At 40.3% G+C, this 27,366-nt stretch overlaps 3 protein-coding genes across 6 annotated transcripts; 2 read left to right on the forward strand and 1 right to left on the reverse strand.

The window, feature by feature from the left end:
* The first annotated feature begins 1,394 nt into the window (after window positions 1-1,394).
* LOC110049385 (G protein-coupled receptor 157-like) lies at window positions 1,395-7,297 on the forward strand. 2 transcript variants are annotated; one of them, XM_089283190.1, is made up of 4 exons: window positions 1,395-1,641; window positions 1,730-2,579; window positions 5,373-5,555; window positions 6,285-7,297. In XM_089283190.1, exons 2-4 carry the CDS (start codon window positions 1,989-1,991, stop codon window positions 6,555-6,557), a joined length of 1,047 nt encoding a protein of 348 aa, XP_089139316.1. In that variant the 5' UTR covers window positions 1,395-1,641; window positions 1,730-1,988; the 3' UTR covers window positions 6,558-7,297. The 2 variants fall into 2 exon arrangements, with proteins under 2 accessions (XP_089139316.1, XP_020610837.2); XM_020755178.2 differs by having other exon boundaries at window positions 1,395-2,579.
* LOC110049387 (iodotyrosine deiodinase-like) lies at window positions 6,148-10,783 on the reverse strand. Its single transcript, XM_020755179.2, has 3 exons — window positions 10,375-10,783; window positions 8,979-9,295; window positions 6,148-8,440 (listed from the first exon to the last, which is right to left on the reverse strand). Exons 1-3 carry the CDS (start codon window positions 10,745-10,747, stop codon window positions 8,258-8,260), a joined length of 873 nt encoding a protein of 290 aa, XP_020610838.2. The 5' UTR covers window positions 10,748-10,783; the 3' UTR covers window positions 6,148-8,257.
* Window positions 10,784-15,495: 4,712 nt separating this feature from the next.
* On the forward strand, window positions 15,496-26,982 carry LOC110049384 (testin-like). Of its 3 annotated transcripts, XM_020755176.2 has the most exons (8): window positions 15,496-15,671; window positions 15,795-15,880; window positions 19,690-19,984; window positions 20,866-21,096; window positions 23,319-23,537; window positions 24,042-24,190; window positions 25,031-25,090; window positions 25,736-26,982. In XM_020755176.2, the coding sequence occupies exons 1-8, from the start codon at window positions 15,519-15,521 to the stop codon at window positions 26,460-26,462; spliced, it is 1,920 nt and encodes a 639-aa protein (XP_020610835.1). In that variant the 5' UTR covers window positions 15,496-15,518; the 3' UTR covers window positions 26,463-26,982. The 3 variants fall into 3 exon arrangements, with proteins under 3 accessions (XP_020610835.1, XP_020610836.1, XP_089139317.1); XM_020755177.2 differs by lacking the exon at window positions 25,031-25,090 and having other exon boundaries at window positions 15,498-15,671; XM_089283191.1 differs by lacking the exons at window positions 15,496-15,671; window positions 15,795-15,880 and adding an exon at window positions 16,250-16,604.
* Window positions 26,983-27,366: the final 384 nt, after the last annotated feature.

Here is a 27,366-nt window from a genome sequence, read left to right on the forward strand (position 1 = left end):
AATTTTATTCAAAATGACGCAAACATTATCAATAGCTTTTCTCACTTTTTGATTGGCTACTTTAAAAAGTCCATAAAATCTCATTGGTTAAAAAGTTGACAATTTGACAGCTGAAAATTATTTTAACTTGAAAGCTGGCATAAATTAAAATTTTATCCTACTGTACTCTTATTGATAATAAAAATGAGCCAAATATTATCAGCGAACGAGAAATTTGGCATGATAAATCAAGCGGTGATGCTCATTTTTTGTTTTTAACAATTCGGAAAGCGTGACATCAGTAAAAGATCCATTTAACGTCTTTCACAAGGGAGGCAATTCTGCGCAAGCATTTTGAACGCAGTTTGCAGTTTTTCTCCACGATAAGAATTGGGAGCTATGGGAGGGTACTGTTAACTACAAGATTTGCCGTGTCAAAAAACCCACATGGGAGAGGGAGGGGAGTGTGAACGTCGTATGGCGCCTGACCAGGCCGCCCTGGGACAACGGTTTATGCATCAGTCAATTCCAGCAGTGCCCATCCCCCCCCGGGCTAACCCCCGGGCATTAGCATTTTTTAAAAAAAATTGGCAAATTCCCCGGGGTGGGGAAACATAAGCTGTCTAAATGCCCCGGGGTGGGGACGAAGAAAGAGGGCAAATGCCCCGTCCCCGGGATCGTCGCCTTCCAACACCTCCGCAGTTTTTTAATTGATCAGTGAATAAAACGGTCAACTGTTCAGTATTTTAATGCAACGTAAGACTTCAAGGACAACAGTACGTGTTAGTTGATTCTGATTATATTTAATTCTTTATATTTGTTTTTTAACAGTTTGCTAGAGGATAGCTGGCATTGCGGCGGACGTGCCCCCAGCCGCGAGCGATGATAGGCGCCTGTATTCGCAGGCTACTTTTTCTGTGAAGAATCAAGACATTTTAAATGATGATGCATTGCATTTTAAGCTCGCAAGATCTGTCTTGAAGATCGCATCATTTGAATTCGCAAACCTTAAGTATTTTAACTCCACTTTCATGAATTTAAAATTTAAAATGCTAGGCTAGTTTTGAATGCGAAATGCGAAATAGTCGTGTTCACGTCAGTTTACGTTATTGTTTTGTGATAAACAAAATATAGTTCACCGTGTCGCTTATATTTATATGCTTACAAGAAAACATAACTTTAAAAACAAGTTTCTCTAGTCCCTGACGGACAAGCCATTGTTCGACAAACGCCTCGTCTTTCCCGATGAACTTTCCAAAACACGTGTGTCGAATGCCCGGGAGTCGCCCCGGGGTACGCAAATGCCCAGCCCCTGGGCCGCGATAAAATTGCGGATGCCCCACCCCCGGGACTGAGAACTTGAGCAAATGTACCGCGGTTGGGGGGGGGGGGGGGATGGGCACTGCAGGAATTGACTGATGCATTAGTCTTGGTGGGGTCATGTTGCGAGAAATGATTTTGCAAAAGACACAAACATTCTCCGGTTGCCGTTACCGTGCGTGAAGTATTCGAAAACAAATTCTGCCAATTTGTAAAAGTTCTTTCGACTTCGTTTTATGTTTGTCTGGTTTGGTGGAAGCAAGAAATTTAGAGATTTGGGCGAGTTTTCGGATTGCGTTCAAAATATTTGCGCAAAGCTCCCGTGTTTTGCAGGACATGCAGGTAGCGGTTTTCCATGTAATTCGCGTAAAGGGATGGCACAGGAGACAAAAGTTAACTCTTCGTTGTTTTCTTTCCTTATTTTACACAGAGTGTTGACACCACTGTACTGTCCTGAATGCCCTTGTGTACGTGACGGCTAGACGTGACGCATGCTGAGACGAGCTTATTTTACGCACGAAGTTTACAGGCCTATTTCTCAACTGATAATATCAGATTTCTGGTTGCGAAAAAGTTATTGAAGTTGTTCAAAGTTCTTAACGCAATTATTCGTTCATAACTTCGGTGTATCTGTATCTAATATTGGCAGCGTTACATTTTCATTTGTTCAACGCACTCAACGGGAGAAAATGGAAGACCGTAATATGGCCAATGAAATTTTGACGACAATAACCTCTGTTCTCTCTCTTTTTGGCACAGTTTTCATCGTCATTTCTTTCTTCATGTGGAAGGATATTCGAACAACCTCAAGGCGAATTCTTGTTTACATTTCCATTGCAGACTTCTTCACGTGCGTGGCAACTATCGCTGCAGTCACGAATTTTTGGTTATCTGGAAGTGAGAACCCGCAAGTTTGTCTTGTGCAAAGCGTAATCGGAACTCTCTCAGTGCTGTGCTCTTTCTTCTGGACGGTTTCAATGGCTGTGTATTTGTACATCTCCGTCTGCATGAAGAAATCGCGTTTAGCTGAGAGGTTAATGTACGTTTTTCATGTTTGTTCGTGGGGAATTCCTTTATTAATCGTAACCCTTGCCGCATCATTGCATAAGCTTGGAGACAATGGTAGCAAGGTTTCTGCAGGATGGTGTTGGGTCAAGATAAACTTGAACTGGAGTGACCAAGTGTTCTGGATGCTGTTGGCTGGAAAATTGTGGGAAATAATTGCATCTGTCGTTATTGCTGTACTCTACGCTTTGCTTAAACAGAATATGAAGAAAGAGGTAACAACAATGTGGAAACTGTAAATTAAGTAATAATATTTTTTTTTCAATTAATTATATTTTATATTAGAAGTCATGTATAAGGCACTCATAATTAACAATTAGATTATGAGCTCGAGATTTCTATGGAGTAATGTCGTACCTCAGTAAAGCGACGTTCTGATTGGCGCTTATAGACCGTGCGTGCTCCGTTCGGTTACTATTGTTAAATCAACCAATAAATACTCTGCTACGCTTGCTACAACAGTTAACGAATTGGCCAATCACAAAGCTCGTTCAGTGTGATACGGGACTACTGTTTCTATGAGGTGATAGTTGGTGAGGCCGTAGAATCAACTATTTAAACAATAGAGTGTTTCTGTCGAGGAACTATTGGCTGATAGTTGCCCCGCGGAAATTTGATGTTCTTAAAACAAATATTTGCCCTCGAAGCTTCGCTTCTCGGGCAAATGTGCTAGTTTTAAGAACATCAAATTTCCAAGGGGCAACTATCAGACCGATAGTTCCGAGACATAAACACTCTATTGTCTTTATTGTACACCACTAAATTTTCTTCCGTGCGCCAATTCAAAAATCATATTGAATTATTTTCAACTTTTTTAGATGAAAGCCGTGAAAGCCAAACGTAAAATTTGAAAAAGAAAACAAAAAAGACCCTCTCATTATAAATTCAATTGTTTATTTCCTGTAAGCCTGCTTGCAGACATAAATATTTTCACAGACAAGTACTATCCATCCGGGTATTTTCCTCGGACGGGTATGTATGGGCTGACAGTGTCTCTCCGCGGATGAACACTATTGCGTCACGTGATCAGTTTAAACCAATAAGAATCGGAGAAAATTTAGTGGTAAACTATAATGCCTCATAGAAATCGAGAGCGAATAATCTAATTGTAATAGTAGAATTCTAACTCAAGTTATCGCAAATAATGATTTCCAAATATTTTTCGACGCATTTTTGAACTTTACACTTTAACAAAGTCACATGTCTTGAATCGTCCTTGGTAAATTTGCAGTTGTTTATGTGCGCGCATTGGTTTTTCAATAATTCCAAGTTTTTAAAGTCAAGAATCTGTTTATCTCCTTCTTTTAGTCTTCTCAGAAATTTAATTATCCATTTACATCCAAACTTTCTTCCAAAAAACGTCACATTTTGTGGACGACCGAAAGCTATTGCATTCTTATGGCTAAAAGTATACGAGTAGCTCAGCATTTGCATTAGTATACTAGTAGAATTCTACTAAAGCTGTTAGTAGAATTCTACTAGTATACTAATGCAAGTGCTGTAATCTGATTGGCTGAGCTATTGCGCACTATCGGCCATTAGTTCACCACTAATTTTCTCCGATTCTTATTGGCTTAAATTGATCATGTGATGGGATAGTGTTCATCCGCGGAGAGACACTATCAGCCCATGGTGCCCGTCCGAGACCTGGTGAGACCTATCTGGTGAGTTTTCTCACAAAAGCTAAGCGTATATACAAAATAAACTTGACTTACTTACTTACTTGAATTGCAAAAGCTTGAAATTTTTGAAAGAAATTGATAAGAGCGTGTGCAAGTACACAATACCAAATTGACAGTTCAGTTCGCACGAATTCTCTAAAGCATGAAGCACTAAAACCAGAAATAATTGGAATTGTTATTTGAAGGAAATTTCAGTTAGAATTCTACTAAAACAATTAGATTATTTGCTCTCGATTTCTTTCAGGTGATAGTTGATTCAGCCTTTGGCCTCATCAGCTATCATCTCATAGAAATCTTGAGCTCATAATCCAATTGTTAATTGTTTATTAGAGTTGAGTCTGTGGTCGAGGTCAAATATTCTTTTGTTGAAAAAGGCATACAGATGAATGGCGAATGGGTCAATACTAATTCCTTATTAGCCAAGAGTGAGGTCTTTATGGGAAAATCTCAAACCAAGACCATGCTGTATTGACCAAGCAATAGCCTGCACAAGCATCCAGAGCACTGAGCGATAGTGAGGTCAATATGGCAAGGTTGAGGTTTCAGATTTTCCCGTAAAGACCGAATGTTCGAGGTAAATAAATAATACCTGAGTTGTTTAATATATAGCTTTTAGCTCAGTCTTTGCAGGCCCATAATTGGCCCATGGGCATTATGCATGGGAGAATAATGCCCTACGGTTAGCCAATCAGAGTGCACATTAGATTGGCTACAAACACATGCCATATAACAAAAAAGCAGAATTGACTCTTGATACATTTGTATGCCAAACAATTGATAACTGTAATAACAGCTATTTATCAAAAAGAAATTGTTTTGCTCTTCCTGTAGATCTCTACACTAATTGCCCCCCCCCTTCAGTGTCTAAGGGGGGGGGGGGAGGGAGGGGCTTAATGTAAAGGGTAGTGATAATTCACAGCAAAATCTAGTTACTTCCTGCACTTTGGTAACTGGAAATTAAAATTGTGTGAGACAGTGACACTAGGTTGAGATAACAAACCAGGTTGAAGATTAAATGAGTTTGAGATTAGAGAGAATGCTAATAAATAACTGCGGTTGAATCCTGATTTCTCAAACAGTTGATTTTTAGAACCTCCTGATAACTCAAACCAACAATTGTTTCCTTCCCCAGTTGAACACTGCAGTTTTATTCCTGATTTCTCCAACTGAGCGATTTTTCAAACCAATTTCGTTTTCCTTGAAGATTCGAAAAATCAGGATTCCAATGTGTATTTGGGACCATATAGGTGTATGTAGGGCTCAAAACATTTATAAATTTGGGCATAATGAATCAAACACATTAATAAACCTAATCTTTCTCCCCAGCTTCATCACAAGAGCAGAGTTTTAACCCAAAGCACTGTTGTACAGGCTCAGAAGGCAGAAAGGAAGTTGATATTTGTTCCATTGATATTTGTCTTCTTGCGCATGTGGGGTACCATACGATTTTTCCTGTTAATTGCTGATGGACCAGATTCTAAGTCATATGACTGGCTACTTATTTTGCAGGTCAGTGTTACAATCAAGGTACAGTTAAAACTTATTAGGCATGCGCTTTCGGTCACTCCAGTGACTCAGTAAACACTCCATTGTGGTCTAATTAAGCAACCCATACACATATTTGTAGCCTATGAATCCACTTGCCTTTTAGTCACACACACGGGCAACTAGAACAAGTTGTTGATTGAAGTGGTGTTCCAGAGGGGCTGGTGCTCAAGAAGCTAAGAGTAGCTCTCACAACTATTGCCTCAAGCAACTCTCACACTTTTTAGTGTTCTCCAAACTTCCCACATGCAACGTAACTCCACTGTGCGTGAAGTATGAACTTGCTAATTAACAAAAGAAAACTAAATGAAATTTGAGACAGCTTTCAGTCACTTATTGTCTTCATTGAGTGTATGAGAACTCACAATATCCCTTCTGTGCCTGCATTTTCAAACCTGAGTTTTTCTACAGGTGTAACCTCTGGAGTTGGCTGAAATGATCTCTCTCTTTATCTGAGCCCCCCAAATGGTCAGGGATACTCAAAAACAAACAAACAAACAAACAAACAAACAAACAATGACAACAACAACAAAAAAGAAATGAATCATTCAATAACTGATGATTTTCCTGTTTTTATTATTCTATTATTACTTAGCTAAGAATGTTACAAGTATAAATTTACTTATATCATTCATTGTTAGTTGTCAAATTAATCATTAATTAATTGATTTATTGTCTTAATTTTAATTTAAGGGCATTGGAGATAACGCTCCAGGGTTTGCAAACTTTCTTCTCTTCTGCTTTTTTACTGAGAAGTTTCTTGGGAACATTCGCTGGTGTCTTCAATCTTGTACAATCAGCTCTGCACCAAAAAATCAAAGTGTCTACCAGTCCAGCTCGTCGGCAACTTATGGCAATGATGTGACAAATATACAAGAACCAATTATCAGTGAGCACAACAGAAACAGAGAAACTGATTGTCTAAAGGGGCAAATTAACCCTGATTATTCATCAATGGTTTGCTAACTTAACTGATTGAAATTATGTGAGTCAGTGAGTAAAACACGGTGGTCTGACATTTGAGAGAGTGCCTTCTTTGGTCAACTGAACAGCTTAACACAACTTAACGAAAAATGTTGCATTGTCTTTGTGTAGTGAAAATTGTATTTAAGGGATTAAATAGCCTATTGCCTTGAGGTATAGTTTTTCTTAGTTATCTCAGTTTGTTATATCATGTTTGGACTAGAAGTGTTATAAGCTGTAATATTGTTTACTTTGTGTAGTTTTCTGAAGATACTACATGTATTCATGAGAATAACTAATTAAAATTCTTTATAAGTTATAAAATATTTACCATGTATAATCCTTATATATTTTGTGCATCAGATTATGTTAAAGATTATGCAGATTTTAAATTTATTTAATACTGCTAAATATAATGATATGTACTGTGGATAAGTATATTTAGAAGCCTACTACCAGTAATCTAATACCAAGAAGTACATTTTTTCTTTCAGATAAAAGTAATTTTTAAGTAACTGGAAAAATGGCCGTATGTGCTCAAGGGCGTAAAGAGGATTGAGGATCAAATAGTGGTAAAAGTCTGCATTAATTGGATTTTGCAGTGATCAAAATGCATGTCTCCCGAGATCTCCTATTATGTAATAACGTAACCAGTACTACAATGACTATAATTAACACTAATTTAAAGGAATCTATAACTTGTTCTTTCAGAAGTGCAGCAGTGAATAAATGTTTAAAAAACATTTAAGAGACTGTTGTGTATGGCGATTAGATGTTTTGCCAAGCGCATACCAAATAGGCTTGTATTGCAACAGATCAGGCTAGTCAAATCAAGTATGGTACATGAAGTGACTATCACTGTCTCTCTGAATTAGATGCTACCTACCTCACAACAGGCTATCAAATGAAGTATTTTGTATTGTCATCCTTGCAGCTAGCAAGTAGCCATTTATTGTCTAGTCTCACCACTAAAATTCAGCTAGTATTCATTAAAATTATACACTACTTCTATGAAGTAGAAGCTGATCTTGTACCATTGAACCCTCCTGTCTTGAAGTCTTAAGTAAAAAAAAAGTTTGAGGGAAATTATTTGAGTTTGAGATAACCAGGAACTTCAGGACAAATGAATGTTCCATTGCTTATTCAGACTGAGCTTACAGGGTTTTTATGGTTTTGGTATCTCTACAAGCCATAAAATATTAGTAGCTACGTTACCCCAGAAAGTGAGCTTTAAACTAAAATTTCCTCCTTGATACAGGCCCATCCAAGTAGACTGAACACTTGGAGATAAGTGTTTTTTTAATGAATGGTCATGTCAGGAAGAACACATGAAGGAGACATTTAATTTCAAATGGAGGGGTCAAACATTAGCTGTCAGAAGTGGGTCATGTTCTCCAAAATACCTGTGTGTAGAAACTCGGGTCGTTATAAGTTGTTCTCAGTTTGCAGGGGACAGCTAAAAAGTGAGATGATATGGATTTTCATGGTAAGATCTGTTGTTCCAAAAGTGACATGACAAAATAGATCACAAGTTCTCTTCTGTATGCGCTGTCAACTTGAATGGGCTTGGCTTAAGCGGGAACTTTAAATCTTACTTTTTTTTCGGGGGTTGGAACTCAAAGCTATACTTTATAGAGACACCAAAACCGAACATTCCCTGTAGCAAGTAGTTTGCATGTGTCTCATGCATGTGTGAGCTTAGCCTACTTCATGATCATTATATCTTCAAGTGGTTTCCTTTTGATGTCTGGTACCAGGGCGTCATTAGCTGGGTAACCAATAGGAAGCAGTAACATCAGCTTTTCGTTGGCTTTCCTTCCCAGTAAATCCCTCAATCGTGGCCCAGCGTTCATTGGAGTGGAGGTTACTGTCACCAATCCTGCGTTCTGTAAAAAAATTAAGACACAGAATGTTTACTACTTTAATTTATGTTTCAAGACTCTACCATAAGCAAGTGAGAGGCTAGGGTGATGCTTGTTACCACTTGCATGTCAGAAAAGAAAAACAGACAAACAAAAAATGTACTAGGTATCTTGTAGGGGTAGAAATGATTTTGTGCCACACCTACCAGGTGATATGTATTCTCTATTTTAGTAGCCTCTTCTAGGTGTTCAGTTAGTTAGGGTGCAGCAAGAAAAATGGCAATCGCAAAAATAGGGCAGAACCACGGCAAGAGAAAGGTCCTATCAGGGGTTTTTGGGATACAGGATAATTACCAGTAGGTGAAAATTAATGGGTAGATATTTCTGGAAAAAAAATTGATGGGATAAGGGATATTTAGACCAAATTTTCCCAGATATTGAGTACAAAATTTGTTAGTCTTTGAACTAAAATTTACAGGATACAGGATATATCTAGGCCAAAAGTAAATAGAATATGGGATACTCAGACTCCACTGTCCCCCCAGTGGGACCCTTATTTTACCTGAATGGCTGCTAGAAGAAGACCAACTGAGATGCAGACACTCATTTCATGATAGTAATGTGTCTTCTTACTGCCGTCCTCTCTGAATCCATAGACTTGCTTGAAAATCAGGATAAGATAAGGTGCACTGTTCAGGTATGGTTTAGACCATGTTGTCTTCACAAACTCCAAATCCTTTAACCACTTCTCTCCCATTCGTCTGGCATAGTTCAGTTTTTCTTCTTCTTCTACAATCTCACGGATGGTTGCTTTAAGTGCTTTGTCTTTCACTACTACAAAGGTCCAAGGTTCTGTATGAGCTCCACTAGGGGATGTTCCTGAAAAATTATTGAACTGATCAGGCCATTGAATGATGACGCAAACATCTGAATGTGGCCAGAGAGCGACAGTGGTAAGGGTTGCAACTGATTCAGCATCAAAGAGAGGATGGATCTGGAGGGTACATTTATGTTGCTGTTTAGTGTTCTATCTACCAAGGGAAGGGCTAGTTGGATTCTTTTCTTTTCTAGGAGGAGAGAGAGAAGGGGGGTGGGGGGCAGGGGAAAACAAAAAAGTATAGCTTCTAAAAAGACAAGGAGAGATGCCATCAACTGGAAATGATTTGAAAGTTGGAGGGGATTTACTAGCCTTTCCCAAGACATCAAGGGACTTCTGGATGCACAAAATTATCAATTGGTGACAAAATTTTCGAGAGAAATTGTCATGAGCATCAGTCATTTGTTTATTGATTAGGTGGCTTTGATTTTCCAACAGTTGTCTGTTATTTCTTTTCAGAACACTGGGTGTAAACATTTCTGTAATTTTTTTTTTGTTTTTCATATCCGTAGCCCGTAAACAGGCTCCCTAGTGGGGCAGTGCTTGGCTTGCACAGGAGCCCCTGCAGTGTACCCCAGGGGGAAGCGACTCTCATATATATAGGACAGGGGTGCTTGTTGGAAATTTGGGAAACAGTCCCTATAAGGTACCAAGATCCCGTTTTGTGGGCGTGGCTTAAAATGTATAAATGTATGTATAGGGACCGCGAAAGCTTCTGCTGTGCAACTTTTGAGCCTGAACACTCTAAGAGGTACCAAAATCTCGTTTTTAACCCCTAAAAGGTATGACAAGAACCCCTGTCCTTTATATATGAGAGTTCCCCCCAGGGCTGTACCCCACTAGGGAAATATTTCATGGGCTAATTGACCTAAGGAACCTTGAATTTGTAGCACACTTGTTACAAAATGATTTATCATACTGTATATTGCCCTATAATGCTTAAATTTACTTCAGCTGACGCTTCTTACAAGGAAACACCTTGCATCTCGTAGGGTGGAGGGGAGGCGGAGGGGGAGGGAGACGGATACGTTGCGGACAAACTTTTTTGTGAAGAGAGAAGCGTGCGTGATTACATGTTTACCTGCAGTTCTGATTATGTTTTCTACGACTTCCAATGGAATGTCTTCGTCGCTGATTTTCCGAACTGTTCGCCGTTTGTTCATCTTTTCGTAGAACTCGGCTGACTTTTTCTTCATTTCTTCCTCGGTCAAGCGATCGTCAAACCAGGGATAAGGTATATGTGCAGCTTCGCCCTCTCCACTTGTTCGAAATCCCAGTGGATCTGGAGGAGGTATAGCAACGACGTCACTATCCTCTAGAGGATCCACATCAACCGTGTAGCTCGGTGTCGGAGATTGAAAAACTCCTCTAATAAGTTGGGCGATGAAGAATCCAGTCAAAATCGAGACAATATACGGCCAGTAAGTGGCGAGAAAAGGTGCGGAGAATTCCATAATCACCCCGAACCGAACCCACACGAGTCACGACAGTTTCATGCCAGCGGCGTCACGTTCAAGGAAAATCTGCTGGAAGATCTGGATTCCGGACTCCGAACTCCAGACTCCGGACTCCGGAATCCCCAGGCTAAAATCAGGAATCTGAAATCCCGAATAGGAAACGGAATCCGAATTCCAGGTAAAAACGGAAGAAGGAGAAAAAATTCACTTCAGGATTGAGAAACGAACATGAAAAGTCCTTCCTTCCCCTCCCAACCCCCATCTTTCTTTTTTTTTGGGTCTCGCCCCGTTTTCCGCGCAGGCACACCGAAAATCCCGTTCCTCGGTCTTTCTTTGCTCCCAAACCCCACGAAAACGCTTCCTACGCAGGCTAAGAGACCGATAAGTCTTCCGTTTTGCGCTGGCGTTCAGTTTTCTTGCGATTGTATCCGCGCGTTCAACAAAAAAGCACAAATGATTGACAAATTTCCTCTAAGAGAAACGTTTTTGTGCGTCCTATACTAAATACCCTCTACGTTTCATTATCATTTAACAGATATTAATAAACTGTTTTGCAAGAGCGGGGGGGGGGGGGGGGGAGAGGGGAGCGGGGAGACCCTCGTCATGGAAGATCAAAAAACCTAGTCTGAGTAGGGCAAATGGTGGCAACACAAGGATGAGAGTACACGGGAAAACCGAGAGTTTGTAGGAGTCGATAAGAGCGCTTGAGAGCTCGAGTTAGCCGCCGCAGTTTCGTCTAGTTTGCCGAGCCGAGCTTTAAAGGCCTGTACACACTAGGGGACTTGTCCATGCAACTGGTCCCCTGAAGAGTTTACACGAAAGGACTGGTCGTAGGGACTTGTCCCACGAACAGTTCACACGAAGCGTTTTAGGAACAAATCGCAGGGACTTGTCCCAAAAATTCAAACTGGTTTGAATCCGTGGGACTAGTCATAGGGACCAAAGTTGGTCCCTGCGACTAGATTTTGAAGCAAAAATGGCTAGATCACACGATGGGACTTGTCTCGGCGACTAGTCGCAGGGACCAGTCCCCTCGTGGGTGGCGACCTTTACAGCGCGTTATTTCAGACCGTCAGTTGTTCCTCTTCATTGCAATCTCGATGTGAATGGAAAATGGCATCAGAAGTGTTTAAAGTTGTTGCTGTTGTTAGGAAACGTCTTTAAAAACATTGCAACGGCTTATTATATTAGGAACCGAGAAAAAAAAAAAACATAATTTATTCACACAAGGTGATATATAAAAAAAGAAACTGGGCTGTTAGAGTATTGAATAAGTTTTTAATACAGTGCTTAACTGTTAGCAAATAAACCCGCTTTACCGTATTCCAATGTATGACAACATGCACACAAACCCCTTTTTGGTGTGATTGTTTGAACACTCTGATGGAATGCCAAAAGATCTTTACTGGAAACTTTCACGACAACAAACTTCCACCTAACAGCCATCTAATTTTATTCACGATAAAACGCTAAAAGTAATTTTGTTGGCTTGAAATGTTAGCCTTATCCCTCAAGCTAAACTTCGAGACGGCTGACCTTTGAGGTTTGAATTTCGTCATACTAAGCATTGGCACCGCGGGCCAAGGCCAAAGACGGAAAGTTGTCAGATGTTGTACTAGATAAATAATTGTAGCTAGAATTTATGCCAGAACTGACAAAAATTGTAGGCGTATTTATTCACGTCAAAGTCATTTCTACGAACGTTTTGCATAACTAATGCTTGAAAACGTTCCCGTTTTGTATTATCCGAGTATATAACAGCATAAGTATTTCAAAAGGTTTCTCGTCAGCTTGAATCCGTCAATCTTGCTACTTATAAATATGTAAACAATCAGTACATTCAAACCTATATCCATAAGAGGTTACCCGCTGTCCCAGTCATCAGTGACTGAATTTAAGGCTCTTTGTTTATGATTGATAAAGTAAAATGAACACAGCATTTTGATATGCTAAACTAGATGCGTACCATTTTCCAGCCTGCCGATCGACAGTGTTAACTGGAACCAGAACCCGTTAACGTTTCAATATGACGTATTCGATAAAAGCGCCCTGCCCTAAATAGGCAGTTCTACAAAGCCGAGCTTTAAATAATCTCTCCGTACTGTGATAAACACCCTAAATGTTCTGACGAATGGTCGCAAACGTGATTTGCTAGTTGAAAACTGAGGTATTAACATTCCTTCGCCAAAAAACACTAAATACTACTTAAAATGCTTGCGCGCATGCTAATTGCTATTCCATGCTAATTGCCATTCCATGAGGGATTCCAAGCTGTCCCCCACCCAAAATGCCTGTTTCACATCATGTTAAGCTATGCCTATCAAATGAGACGTTTTATGTTTTTTTTTGTGACTGATTTTTAATATCGATTTAAAGCCCTGCGTAACGTTAATCATTAATTTATAGATTCAGAAAATTTTAATATTAAACAAGCGCTGATTGCTACCGTTTCACCTACCCGGTGTTTCAGAGCGTCTGATAACCTTTTAATTAAATATACCGCAAACACCGGCATAAGTGGAACTAAATTTAACTCCTTGCGAAGAACTATGCTAAATGTCTCATTCATTGTAATGAATATTACTAGTTTGTCTAAACTCTAATTTTTCTCGCCCATGTATACATGTAAGTGAAAATTTCTGCGCTCTAAGTCATGTAAGTTTTGACCTCTAATTAACCATGCTACTTGCCTTTCGTTCGATATGTTTTTATATTAACGGGGAAAACTTTTAAGTTGCCATTATCCAAATAGCCCAGAGTTCTATCTTAAACACTCTGTTTTTAAGTCGCATTTAAGTTTTTCCTGTCCGAAAACATAATTAGGTTGTCTGACATCATCTGTAAAAGCTGATAAGAAAACTTTACCAACCTAATATGGGAAACTCGCAGCTATTTATAAATCGCGTAATTAATATGAGTCCCTGACACTTTTTAGGTGCACTTCTTCACTCGCGCGTGACACGAAATTGACACTCACGCGTGGATGACACGCGCCGTAGAACTTACTCAAACAAATACATTTGCACGCAAAGCTCGGCAAGCTACGCGAGACTAAAGAACGCATTTCCATATTATATCGAGGACATTATTTATTAATAGTAATTTATTTATTTATTTGTTTATTTATTTATCTTCAGTCGAAACTCCTGTATAAGCGGACACCCTCGCGACCAGAAAAGGTGTCGGGGAGGTGTCTGCTTATGGGCGATGAACAATGCAGACCAATGCAGAGTTTGTATCTGACTGGGACCATTACTAAGCGTCCGCTTACATTTACATACTTAGGTACACTGCCTCATTACTGACTTACTTACCACATTTACCACTTACTTAACTAATTAACTGCAAACAAACACACTAAACTTGCATATTTAGGAGCACATTACAAAATGTCCGCTTACGGGAGGTATCCTTAAAGAGGGGTTGTCCCTCCTTACGGGAGGTGCACCTAAAGGAACGGTGTCCCGCTACGCCCGAGAGGTGTCTGTTCGCTAAGATTCGACCGTACATAGTACCGATACGCTTCCCTCGGGACCTAAACTGCATTCCGCAATGTAATGTATAAAGCAAAACAAAAATGAATCAAAGCCAGTTTATTTAAAGTTTGCAATAAATAGCTTAACTAAGCTTAACAAAAGTTACACGTGCATTCAGGTGTTTACGAAATAGCGATCCTAATTCTTCTGAAAAACAACAAAAATAAATAAAGCAACATTACTAACAACGGCTGGTAAAGTTCTAAGAAGAGGGAGAATAAAAGAAAGAAATCACCGGATAACTAGCTATGATGATACTTCAATTTGAATTTCAGTTAAAACTCTCCAAGTATGAAGCCCCAAACTGAATCAGCTTTTCTTTCAAAATGTTCGGCTCTGAGAGCCTTCGGTAATATTTCAACCCGGGATTTCAACTCAAATCACAATCCCATACTTGAAGATTCTGTTAAATATTTTCATCTTTTTAACGGTATATTGACACTAATAAGCTTGCATTAGATAAATATATTTTCAATCTTTGATCCTTTTTCCCTCATCGCAAATAAAAAAAGCTACAACGTAAACAAATATTTTTTGTGTCTGCAGTGAACGAAATCCAGCCCGATTCAATCTACGCTTGAACTCCTTTGAAAATCCAAAACCATAACAATAGATCAATCAAGGCGGGGTTGAAGAAAAACATTGAGGGCGTTTTATAAAGGGATTACAGAACAGTTATAACTATTTTGCTTCTAGATCTTCATTAGATCTCATTGTAATTCAGCCAATACTTGAGAAGATTGAATAAAGCGCTGAAGAATTCAGACTAAAGGTGACTTAAGGTGGATTAACTTAAAAGCCCTCTTTCCGGATTTAGATCATATCGGAAAAATCTTCCCTCCTCATCGTCTGCATTTCATTGTGTAAACGTTTTAAGTGCTTTGATGCCACCTTCGGTTTGTTTCATGTTGTATTCCTATTGTTTTCTAATGTAGATTCCATGCAGTTGTCTTGGTTTTGAAAAATTCTTCAGCGTAAATAATGAAATCAGATGCACACACGTCAATGTTCTCTTTTTATCCAGAGGTATTTATTTTGCAATATGTTCTAAGCACTTCCGGAGGCTCAAAGCTTCACGCACGTATGAGGCAACAGACTACGCGCGCACTTCCTTGGATTCTCGCGCGTCCGTCCGCCGCCCGCGCGTTTGGTTATGACATCCGGCGCGCCCTGAGGGAGTGAAATATGAAAACCTTGTTGGATAAATATCAAGGAGAGATTTAATTTCGTGAATGCATCGCGCTTCGCTTAACTCAACAGTGCATGCGACCATGAACGTAGGGCACACTAAGCCGCGCGTTGTCGATAATATGGACAACTTTCAACGGTTCTTGAGCAATGATGAGATCAAAATGAGTTCTGAGCGATCGTCTGCGTCGAAGAAAGTGAGTAAGCCACAGGCCTAATTTGAATTACTAAAATCACGCGTTGCAATCTGCTTGGCCGACGCGCCGCGGATTGCTAATGGCTGACGTATTCCTAACACGTTTGTTGTTCTTCGCTCTCAGGGAATTTTGTTGCAGAATCTGGATGAGGGTAAACCTTGCTTGAAGTGTGGAGAGAAATGCCCTGGATTCAGTTTACACGTGTGGCGGTGAGTGGGGCAAACTCAAGTATCTTCAAATTGTTTATTTTTGAGTCCATTTTAGGTATACACCGCGCCGCGTTGTCAGCGAGATGCGAGTTAATGAAATATAAATTTTAATCCTGTTGTTTAGACTAAAAATTATTCTCTGTGTCTCCTAATTAAGTACAATAAAGCACTTCAAATTTCTTACGGACCGTTTCATTCCCCACCCGCAGTAGTAATTTTAATACAACTACAACAAATTATTTGCTCTTGTGAGATAAGTTAAGCTTTAGTTTTCGATCCGAATTTTCGTGCACAGGCAATAACTGTGCGCTTGACTTCAGAGTATCTGCCATTTCCAGCTGTTCATGTTATCACCGCGCAGTTTTTACAAACGTGTTTTGAAAAATTGGAAATCCGCGCTTTGATGGTTAAGCAGTAATATGTCAGTGCAGACACGCAATAGCGGGTTGTCATTGTGGATATGTGTCAAGTTTTGAGCTGCCGCGGGGCATAAACATTCACTTTTCATTCATTAAGCGCTTCAGTGCCTAAACACATAAGCTGTATCCATGTTAAAACCACTGGTGTGAACAGCAGAAATTTTTTTCTGTTCAACCCCCGCCGGTTTGTTGGCGGATTCTGCACATTTTGATTACGTGAGAAGGTTGTTTGAACTCGTCATGGACACAACGAGAACAGAACACAGAAGAAAGCCTCCGAGAAAACCACCCAGGCCGAGTATAAGGTTAGTTACTTTCAATTTCGCGAATGAGTGCACCCGTCGAAAAAATATGACTTGAAAATTATTGCTGGAATACAGAAGAGCTGGGCTTATTTCTCGCCCCCTTTGGCTTTAAACACACATTTTGAAAACATGAAGGGAGTTTTGATTTAAAAAACGTCTTAAGACATCATGACATGGTAACAGTTTGGTGTAGTTTTATGACATACAAATAATTTTAAATGCGAGACGACTCAATTCTATTCTTAGTCCTAGAACAATCCAGCGATATTGAATTGATATATTCATAGAAAAATCGTGACAACCAAACAGATATCACTGGTATATGGTTGTCGACCGTGTCGTAGATGGATGATATCTGCACGCCAACGGATCCACATTACTAGAGATAATAAACTGCTATTTTCAAAGCCGACAGCCTTAAGTACTTACAAAACAGTGACATTATGTTGTGGACATTTCTAGTCCTTTGAATTCGTTTATTTTGTCTGACAAGTCAAGGAGACAGTTGCGTGTGAAATAAAGCGCTTTAAAGAAATTAGGCGACTAGACCCTCCATGGCATCCTCTCGTTGGTTCTTGGGTGTCAAGGGTAAAGAAGAACGCCTAATTCTGGAAAGTTTGACCGAGGAGGTCTTGTGAGAATCCCTCGCGCGTGGACACATACAGAATATCTATACTGTTCCTTGGCAAGGAAGAGGCACAATGTCAAGACTATTATCACTCACTGCCGGTCATTAGATGAATTTCGTGGTAGTTTTGTAACTTAACACCGCAAAAGTTTTTCAGGTCACACAGACTGATGGCTGACATGGTTTTAATTTACGCCGAACTCAGACAAAAATACAAAAAAATCGGGTAGATCATAGAACGACTGCAGCGAAACACATTAACAATTTTCACAGCTAAACGAGTTTCGTTCCTGCCCTGGTCCTAATCTTGACCATACATAGTAAAAATTTGTCAGAGTAAAAACTGATTGCTTGACTAATCAGCAAATGTAAACCGTCATTGTTGAATGGAATTGTGTTTTTTTATATTCCTTTTAAGGCGCATTCTTTAAGTTCCTCAAGGGTTGGGGTTACCCCTAATTCGTCCCCATTTCCGGGAAGAATGCGCTGTCTTTCCTTCGCGGCTTGTGTTGTGTACAAAGAAACTCCGCAGCTGCAAAGAAATGTTCTAAATTAAACTAGTTCGCAGTTTCCTACAATTTTGGAAAGTCGGAAAGCAATTTTCGTATCTGAAAACAATGTCTCTATTTGGTTACCGAATTCAATTCAAGATTTAACAGATAAATCGACGATCAAATTTGAGTACGTAGATTAATCGCGGTTTCGAAGTGTGGAGTCCCATTTTCATTTTCCATAATCCATCAAGCGAATGATTTCCGCTTAGTTTTACAGCGAAAATATAAGATAATAGAAGCAGCCTCACGCTTCTGAACAAATCTTCTTCCTTCAAGTCGTTAAAAATTCTTTTCCACATGTCGCAATTTTTGAATACTTTAGGCATCCGAATCGCGCTATTTTGTGCGGTTTTTTTGGCGGGAAGAACGGCGGAGACTTTGGTCTGTCATACGCTTCTATTACACCCATTGTGGAATTAACCGAAAATTCAACGAAATTAATTTCAACTTGTGACCACAAGTTCGAGATGCCACGTGGCTGTTATTTGACCACAATATAAAGTGGTGAATAAACTCATGGTAGCAACATGAATTTTGCGCGACACGAACTGAGATTTCTACATATATGAAACCGCGAAAGTTACGTAGCATGGTTTCGAAAGAACGCATTGACGTCCACTGATTTTCGCTTTTTGAATCGCGAAAATGAAGTGAGGTGGTTTCGAAAATGAAAAATCATGAGGTATTGTCCTGTTAAAATCGTGAAGTAAAAAAGTAAAAAGAAAAATTGATGTTATAAGATATTTTTAATTTGTCCTCTTGTGGTAAGACGGAATGCCAAAGATATCGATCATCTCAGAATCTCATGCTAAAGTCCAAAAACAGATCTTGCACTGAATGAACATTTATGATCACACGTTATTTCGTTTTCTCTCCTTTTTTTGATCTCTTTTGTCAGCCACACATTTTGGTTGCCCAAAATATACTCACCTGACATCGTAGAAAATTTTGGACCCGTTCCTGAAATAGATTTTGATCGGTAATTACAGAGAAACAGATGTCTGGGATAAAGGCTTCGTTTGTTTACTCTAAGAACGTTGCGAAATACAAGTTCATTACGGCTTCTTGAAACTGGGGAAATTCTATGGCCGAGAATGGTTTGACCGAGAAATTTTCTCGGTTAGTATTTTAGTATTAAATCTTATTAAACATAAGGTAAGAGCGATTCTCTGCAATTGAAATAAAATCATTATATCTGTTATTAAACTGTTGACTTCCTCAAGGTAAATATTTACATAGCTGCTGCGATTTCTTAATGAGAAACTGTTTATGAAAGGTACAAGGGACTTTGGCTTGTTCTCACACATGAAGATTGCTAATAACGCATATAGATTACGGATTTGATGGAAAATGAATGCCACATAGAGAATTTCCAATCGCAAATCTTACAGGGCAGCACTTTCCTTGGGGTCGGGACGAAGCATGTCTTTACTATGCTTGGCCCCGATTGGACGGCTGCCAAATCTATGCAAACCTTGTTATGACGTCACAAGATAATTTCGTTTTGTGCTCACTCACTAGAGGTTGTCGTCAAACAAACAATGTTTCCCAAGCCAATTTTTTGTTCAAGAGCCGAGTGTTACTTTCGTATGTCTCTCGAGCAATAGATCTTACCTAAGTTATGGGTTGGGCAATTTTCTGCGGCATGAAGTTTTTGCTCACCTTTAGGTTGTGCAGTAGCTTGTGCAAGAATTGTTTTCAAAAACAAAACAGTACCTGGATGGTAAAAAGCACTTGCTCGATTTTTTTCCTATGGCCCGCCTTGGACGATTTTTTTTCTCGCAGTTTTTGCGGTGCAGAAATATTTTTGGTAATTGCTCAACTCCCCCCTCAAAAAATATTGGTCCGTCCGTAACCTAAGTTGCCAGGAATAATTCCGAAACTTTCCCTTTTTTGTTTACAGCAAGGTGTGCTCCAACTGCAAATGTCCTCGGGAGAATCACGATGTGTCTGTGGATGTGGATGTGGATGTGGATGGAGTAGAATTCAAAGTAAAAGGTCTTAAGATCAACTCAGACATCGACCACGAAGATGACTTACCCGCCCCTCCCCCGTTACCAAATAACAATGATTACCCAACTGTGACGATTACAACTACTCAGTCCTACCCTGTGGATAACGACTTCTTACCGCCCCCTCCCCCTCCCTCACTGGCTGCAGATTACCTCTGGTCGCCACCCGATCTTACAGCAGGACAGGTATGAAGTAAAAATATGCAGTATGGTATTTTTTCTCCCAACGAACTTTTTTTTTCTGTCTCGGGTGAAAATGTAAGGCAATACCAACTTAATATCGCTATTTCTTTAATTAACTTTTTCGGAAAAAACCTCAGCATGGGGTTGATCTTAAAACACATTCCAGGTTACGGATAAATTGAAGTTTGCACTAGTCTCTTAGAGCAGATTTTATTTCAGTCTCGAAAGTAATTGGTTTTGCATCACTACGTTGCACGATTGGTTTAAAACACTCGCGCCATTTTTTCATCCAATCAGAAGTAAAACCAAACCTAATCGTGACTCGCTCGCACAGATTTTCCCGCGCTTTGCGTCAGCTACAGGTAATTACTTCGAGTTTTGATTGGTTCACTCAGTTCACTCACCCAGTTGAGTTGCGCGATCTAGGCATACAGCATCTATACTTTAAGTTAAACTGTAGGTATCTTTTTGTTTCTTGGGAGGCGCGTTGACCTCATGGTTGGTACGCTCGTCTCCAGATCGAGCGGTCCGGGTTTAAACCCTGGCCGGGGACATTGTGTTGTGTTCTTGGGCAAGACACTTTACTCTCACAATGCCTCTCTCCACCCATGTGTATAAATGGGTACCGGCGAGTTTAACGCTGGGGGTAACCCTGCGATGGACTAGCATCCCAACTATTTGGAAGTAGAAACACTCCTAGTCGCTTCAGGCTACAGAAGTCGGGATAAGCTCTGACCTAATGGGCCACTTGGCTCCTCTGCAGACTTTATGTTGTTGTTGTTGCTACTTGCAACACCAACTATTTAGTACCCACTCCTTACCTACTAAGGAAGACATTAAACTAGACCAGCCTGATTGTTATGTCGTCACTATTTCGTTTTTAGGTGGAGGCTTACATGAAGTCCCTGCCAGACGATAGAATCCCTATCCCTGACACACCGGGGGAAGCTTATTATATAAAACAGCGCTCGTACCAGAACCCGCCCCAAGATAAAGCGCCGGTGCATTTCTCTAATATACCGGAGCCGCAAAGAGAAGCTTTTGTGCAGTTCTGGAATAACGAGGATAACGCCCGCGGGACGGGACGAGTCAAAGTCCCGCTTGGAAGACGAGAGGTAAAGTTGAAAATGAATGACGTTGAGAATGATAGCGAGAATTATCAAGGCCGAAGTTGAGACGGATAACACGAACCAAGGCCTTGATAATTATCGCTATCACGCGAAAACTGAATCCAATAATTGTTTTGTTATGCATACACCTGAGTACCTGTAAAGCGTAGTCACTGTTCATCACATCAGTGTGTAACAACCTCTTATTTACCAAACGCGAGGGCCGCACTGGGGTATATATTGGACCGAGATCGTGGCAGTACGGACCGAGTGCACCGAGGTTCGTACAGATTCGTCCGGGGGCCAATATTCCCCAGTAGGGCTCGAGCAAGCTAAGTTGGTTAATAGTTCATAAGATAGCATGTAAAACGAAAAATACACGACTTACTGTAGGACCGTTTCTATGGTCCGTATGGCAAATCACCCGATCAAGAAAGAACTAATTAAAACGCACGGATCTAACCAGGATTACTTAATTTGCCATATAATATTCGGAATATTGTTGGTTATCGGTCAAGGTTGTCGTAAAATTTATTAGCCGTGGTTTATATCTGTAGCTTGTCCTCAACTCATCGCCCAAAAAGGCAACATGGAGACAACGCTGGCGCTAGTTCTCATGCTTTGAACATCTTAGCCCGTTACTGGCACGACATGTACAGCAGACAATCCGCACTCACGAGCTGCCCTTAACACGTGTTTGTCAAGTGTTTCAATTATACGTTGAAAATTCAGATGACACGAGAAGCGTTATGAGTCAAGGTATTCTTGCAGCCTTGTTAACAATGACCTAATCAATCAGAGACAGGGTTTTATTGTCCATTGCGAGAATGTGCGACAGTGTACGACAGTGGTAGCAGAATAGGTTACAAGGATAGCTTCAGACGGTCGTATCTCACCAGGTCTAGGGACAACACGAAGCTGCGGAATGGCAATTCGATTAAATCCTCCTTATTCGTCTTTGTGTGAAAGTTTCTCTTTATTTACGTTTACAATATTATTATATATATCAGGTACATAGAAGCGTCCATTCTTAATCAGCCCTTTTATTGGAAACCTCGGTATGAAACGAGAATTCGATCATATAACACCTGCCATTCTTGTAACATTTAAGCTTACTATCATGTATGTACGCCAAAAACAGCTTTATCCCTCTCGACTTCTGACCCTGAGGAAACAAAATACTCATAAGCTAGCCGGGATAATCCAAAAACATTTTAATCCTATTTAGCCAGTAATTCATCCGCAATATCCGCTTTTCTTTTATTAAAAGAATTCTGAAATTAGAAGATAAAGGATTGATTAACTATAGATCAGCCTAGCGGATTAAAACCTCTGCCCTTAAAATGACACTTATCTAATAAAATGTGCCATGAATAAACGTTAGGATGGGTATTCTCGCATTACCAAAGGTAAAGTTCGCAATTTCCAAATAAGCGGGCAGTTATATTTCACAGAAATATCGGTAGCAATTTGTCACAGTGTATGTAACTCGGGAAATTAAAACGACCGTGACCTAAAACGCTCAAGTATATTGAAGATACGAGGTATTTCTGTGGAGGATTGGTATTTCTTGTGACAGCATTCCAATCGATCAATTAGCAAGGTTTAATTTTTGGACAGTAGGTCCTTTCCGGTTATTTTATCACTACTGCCAAGACTGAAGCCATTTTACACGGAAGCAGGAAAATTAGTTTGCTATATAATCTCACTCTCGCCCGACTGGTCAAGAAGGAAAGCTGGTTAACATTCTTTCCTGTTTTGTACTTCTAGCAGGAAAAGCTATTAAATGTTATTCAACAAGTGCCTTGCACTCAATGAACTGCTCTCCAATTATCCACTTTATCAGTCGTGTTTAGGATTCGTCTCACTAGACCTCACTATGAATCAACAATATTTAACGACTTGCTCGCCCATTTACTCGTTGGCATTCTGTGAGCAAATCAAAATTTCCACAATTACTCCACAATAGAGGAAGTTATAGGGGAAGAAGAGGAAGAGAACCAGAGGGGAGAGCTATCGCCCCTCCAGCCATCCCATTGCCTTTGCACTCGGTTCATTGATTTTTTTGTTCATTTGACTTCTTCACACAGTCCTGTGGAATCCATTATATTCTATCCGCTGATTCCTCCCCCAATCGCCCCTCTCATGTCACACTTTCCCGTGAGAGACGGCTGGGAAGTAGATAATTTATCCATAAATTTACCATTAGCTTTATGTATTTTCCTCAGACTTGCCAGTCGTGTTTCAAGACTATTCCTAAAGGTGATGTGGTCGTCATGGCCGAATTCGATGAGAATGAAGTGGCTTGTTACCATGCAGCGTGTTTCTGCTGCTCCACTTGCTGGGAACTGTTGGTGGATCTGACTTACTATCGATACGGAAACAAAATCTACTGCGGGCGACATCACGCGGAGTTGTCAAGGCAACGTTGTTTTGGATGTGATGAGGTGAGGCACTTTGCAACGATATGTTTTAAAATAACTCTTCACGATGTGCAAAATTACCTTGAAATTCAAAACACCTCAAGCTTCTGGTAAGAAAAAGTTTGGGCAAGAAAAAACACCAAGGAAGTAACAGTGAACCAAAGATGGCCACGAACAAGGACGTTTCAAATTACTCAACACTGCGACGGATTAATTATGAAAGATTAAATCACAATTCTCCTTATAATAACAACCAGAAGCATATATGCTTCCGTAACAACACATAATCAAACATGCGAGCCATCAACAATCAGGTGTTCTTTGTTTTTGTTTTGTTTTTTGCCAGAGCGTAAAAAAGATGGTCTGTTTGCTGGTTTAACAGACTGATACGAGAAAAAAACAAATCATGATTCAGTGTAGAATATTGCCCTGACTTGATGCAAGGCTAAGGGAATGAAAATGCTGTTGATTTTTGGCTTATTATACACGGTATCTTACAACAATTTGTTTTTCTCCATTTCCGTTCAGTTGATCTTCACTGGTGAGTACACAATAGCTATGAACAAAAGCTGGCATTTGGGACACTTCCGGTGCAGTGAGTGCGACATCAGTATCACTGGCAAGCAGTTTATCGTCAGAGAAGAAAAGCCCATTTGCACTGACTGCTTTGATCAAAGGTTTGTCAGTAATTAAGATGCGAATGAAATGCTCGTACTTTTTACGTACTGTTCAGTTTTTCAATGCCTTACCTTAATTGTGCGTTCAAAGACTCAAAGTAATATAACGATGGCCCGAGACAACTAGAAGGGTTCTTGCTTCAAATTCAGCCCTTTCTGCAACTAAGCTGACCAAACAATCTTCTCGCCAGACGAAGGCGTGAAGAAGATCCTGTTATTTTTGCCTCTGTACGAATCCTTTCTGTGAGATACCGGTTTTAACTTTTTTTACTACTCCTAGGCTCAAATCGACAGTTTCTGGTATAATAATGTTTTGGGTTTAATGGCATAGATTATGTAGTTTCACGACGCGGACGTTCTATGACATTAAACCCAGGATTGCCACACTACTGAAAGTTCACTAGCAACAGATAAGCGCACAATCTATTCATTTAATATGGCAAACCCCGAGGACATGTTTTATATGAATACAGTTTTCTTGTCGATCAATGTCTGAAAAGCGCCACCGTTTTTATCCAAGATGTGCGCTTAAAATACGCCATCACGGATTTAAACGTGGCGACGAGCCTGGATGCCATATTCTGCCGTTGTTATCGCGGCCATCGTGATTCCTTAGGGTCCCTTAGTTACGGTTAACAGATTAAAACGAATCTCACTTCCATGCGCACCTTTCTAACGCACCACTAACATTTGACTAGTGGTTTGCGCCACTAATAATTACCTTACGCGGTAGCAGTTCATCCAGCTCGCCTCTGTGATTGGTTGTCTTCGCACAGACGTCACACCGGACCATTCTAACCATGTTGTCACTCTCTCCTAATGATCATTTAATGCATATAGACCAGACAAGTTGGCCCATGAGATCTTTCCGGCTAACATCGCCATTACTCGAACGCAAATGTAAGTGAGATTCGTCATTATTAGTGTGTATTTGAAGCCCATTTATGTTGTTTTGATGCTTGCCTTCCCAAGTAATCTCCTACCGAGACCTCTCTCTCTCTGTCATTCCCAACCGCTTGACCGTGGGAGACCTGGGCTCGAGATTACTCATCAAGTTCTTAAAGAGCGGGCTGTCTCTTGCGTGAACGACACAAGAATGGATGCCGTCCTCAGCAAATCGTTTCGAAAGAATAACAACAACAACAACAAAAATTATTCGAGAGCTCCGACAGCGGTCGCTTGACTATTTTGCCATCAGGATACGTTACCAAGGAACATCTTCGACGGAAAAGGCGGACACAATCTCTTTATTTGTGTCCCCTACGACAGTGCTTAAATTCGTTTTCATTGGTAGAGGGGGGGCTAAGTTAAAAAAAAAATGACAGATTTAATTAAAATCTAGCTACTCTAAGCAAAATAGAAAGCGAGGCCAGTTGTTAGTCTTTTATGATAGGTAATTGAAAACTCAGATTCCGTCACTCTCATAGAGTAGCAGTGACTCTATGAGACCGAAATCGGATGTCTGTAGCTCACAGGCACATCTTATGCCAAGTAGTAAAGGCCTGACAGGGTTAGAATTCTAACTTACAAATTTTCGTGACGCAGATTTGCCAACGAATGTGACCACTGTCACGCCAAGATTGGACCGGATGCTAAGGACGTGTCTACGGCAGACAACCGCCATTGGCACGAGATGTGCTTCTTGTGCGATTTATGCCGAAAACCGCTGCGATCAGACGGCAAATTCACCTTCTACAAGGAGCAGGTTCTTTGCAATGATTGTTACATCACTAATTTCCAGAAGACGTGCGAAGGTTGCCAATACGCGATCGAATCAGGAAGCGCGCGTCTAGAGTACAACGGGACCTACTGGCACGAGGAGTGTTTCAAGTGCGCCGTCTGTAAAGAGGCTATTGGAACCAGCGGTTTCGTTCCAAAGGATGACGAATTCTACTGCCCAGACTGCTATCAAAATCTGCACGCCAAACGCTGCGCCCACTGTGGCGAACCGCTGTCCGAAGGTGGCGTCCTCTACAATGAACAAACGTGGCACAAAGAGTGTTTTAGCTGTTACAGCTGCCACGAGTCTCTGGCGTCTCGCCCGTTCTCCGTTCACAGTGGTAACCGCTATTGCATCGAGTGCTACGGAAGATACTTAGCCAAACAGTGCGAGCTGTGCTTTAAACCGATCATCGGAGGCGAATATTTCACTTTAGAAGACTCGAATTTCCACAAGGAGTGCTTTAACTGTAGCCGGTGTCAGCGTTCCTTAGCCAACGAGGGCTTTGCCAGAGAAGGAGTTGAACTTCTTTGCGCCAGCTGTGCTGACTAAACAGCGGCTTTCCAGTTACTGAGCAAACAAAATGTGACGATATGCCCAGCATAGTAAGAATTATAAAGAAACTGAGTCACTTTATGATTACATTTTCCCCGGCCGTTTCTAAGCTAAGTCGCGTTTAAGTAATTTGGGATCTAGGATTGTAAGTCAATGCTCGAAACCATAGAAAATAAGGTCGAGATAGGCGTGAAAAAATAGTTCAGATGTTTTCAGACCACTTGAGCTAACTTAAAGAATAAACTCAACACTGACTTGTAAAAATATTTTAAGTTTAAAATGTTTGTAGTTTTTTACGTTTTGTCATGGAACATTATGTGGGAAAATTTACAGATTTATGTAGATCAAAATTATATATTTTTCTAAATATGTATGTTATAAAGAATTACTATACAAGCTTTTAACATTCTCTAATATAATGTCGAGGATTATACACTGTAAATCTCAATGTGTTATCTAATTCTATTGTAAAAATCTTGTTTTTATACCGATAAAGCACACTCTAAATGGCAGAGAACTATGTCGAAGTTTTCTTTATTCCTTAACTAATTCAAGTGATAGTAGAAATTGTGTCTAAGTAAAATCATGATTTCACGACAAACGCTCATATTAAGGCTCCTTAATTCCAAGCCTGGTTACCTTTAGGCGTTGACAGTGAGGGGGGGTGGGAGGGATAGGCCCGAGGGTGGGGGGACTTCCATACAAAAAGGTACGGGGGGGGTGCTCGTCGGAAACCCGTAAGAAGAACCAAGATCCTGTTTTGTGGGCGCGACTTGAATTATTTTTCACCCTTAAAGAGGTACCAGTGCTGAAGCAACACATTATCTCCTGTCATATTATTTTCGGTTCAGTGCCCTAAAAGGTGCCGAGAAGCTCCTGCTGTGGACCTTTTGAGGCTGAA

The sequence above is a fragment of the Orbicella faveolata genome, unplaced genomic scaffold (assembly GCF_042242905.1).
Source record: "Orbicella faveolata isolate gen_17 unplaced genomic scaffold, um_ofav_v1 contig_12, whole genome shotgun sequence".
NCBI lineage: Eukaryota > Metazoa > Cnidaria > Anthozoa > Scleractinia > Merulinidae > Orbicella > Orbicella faveolata.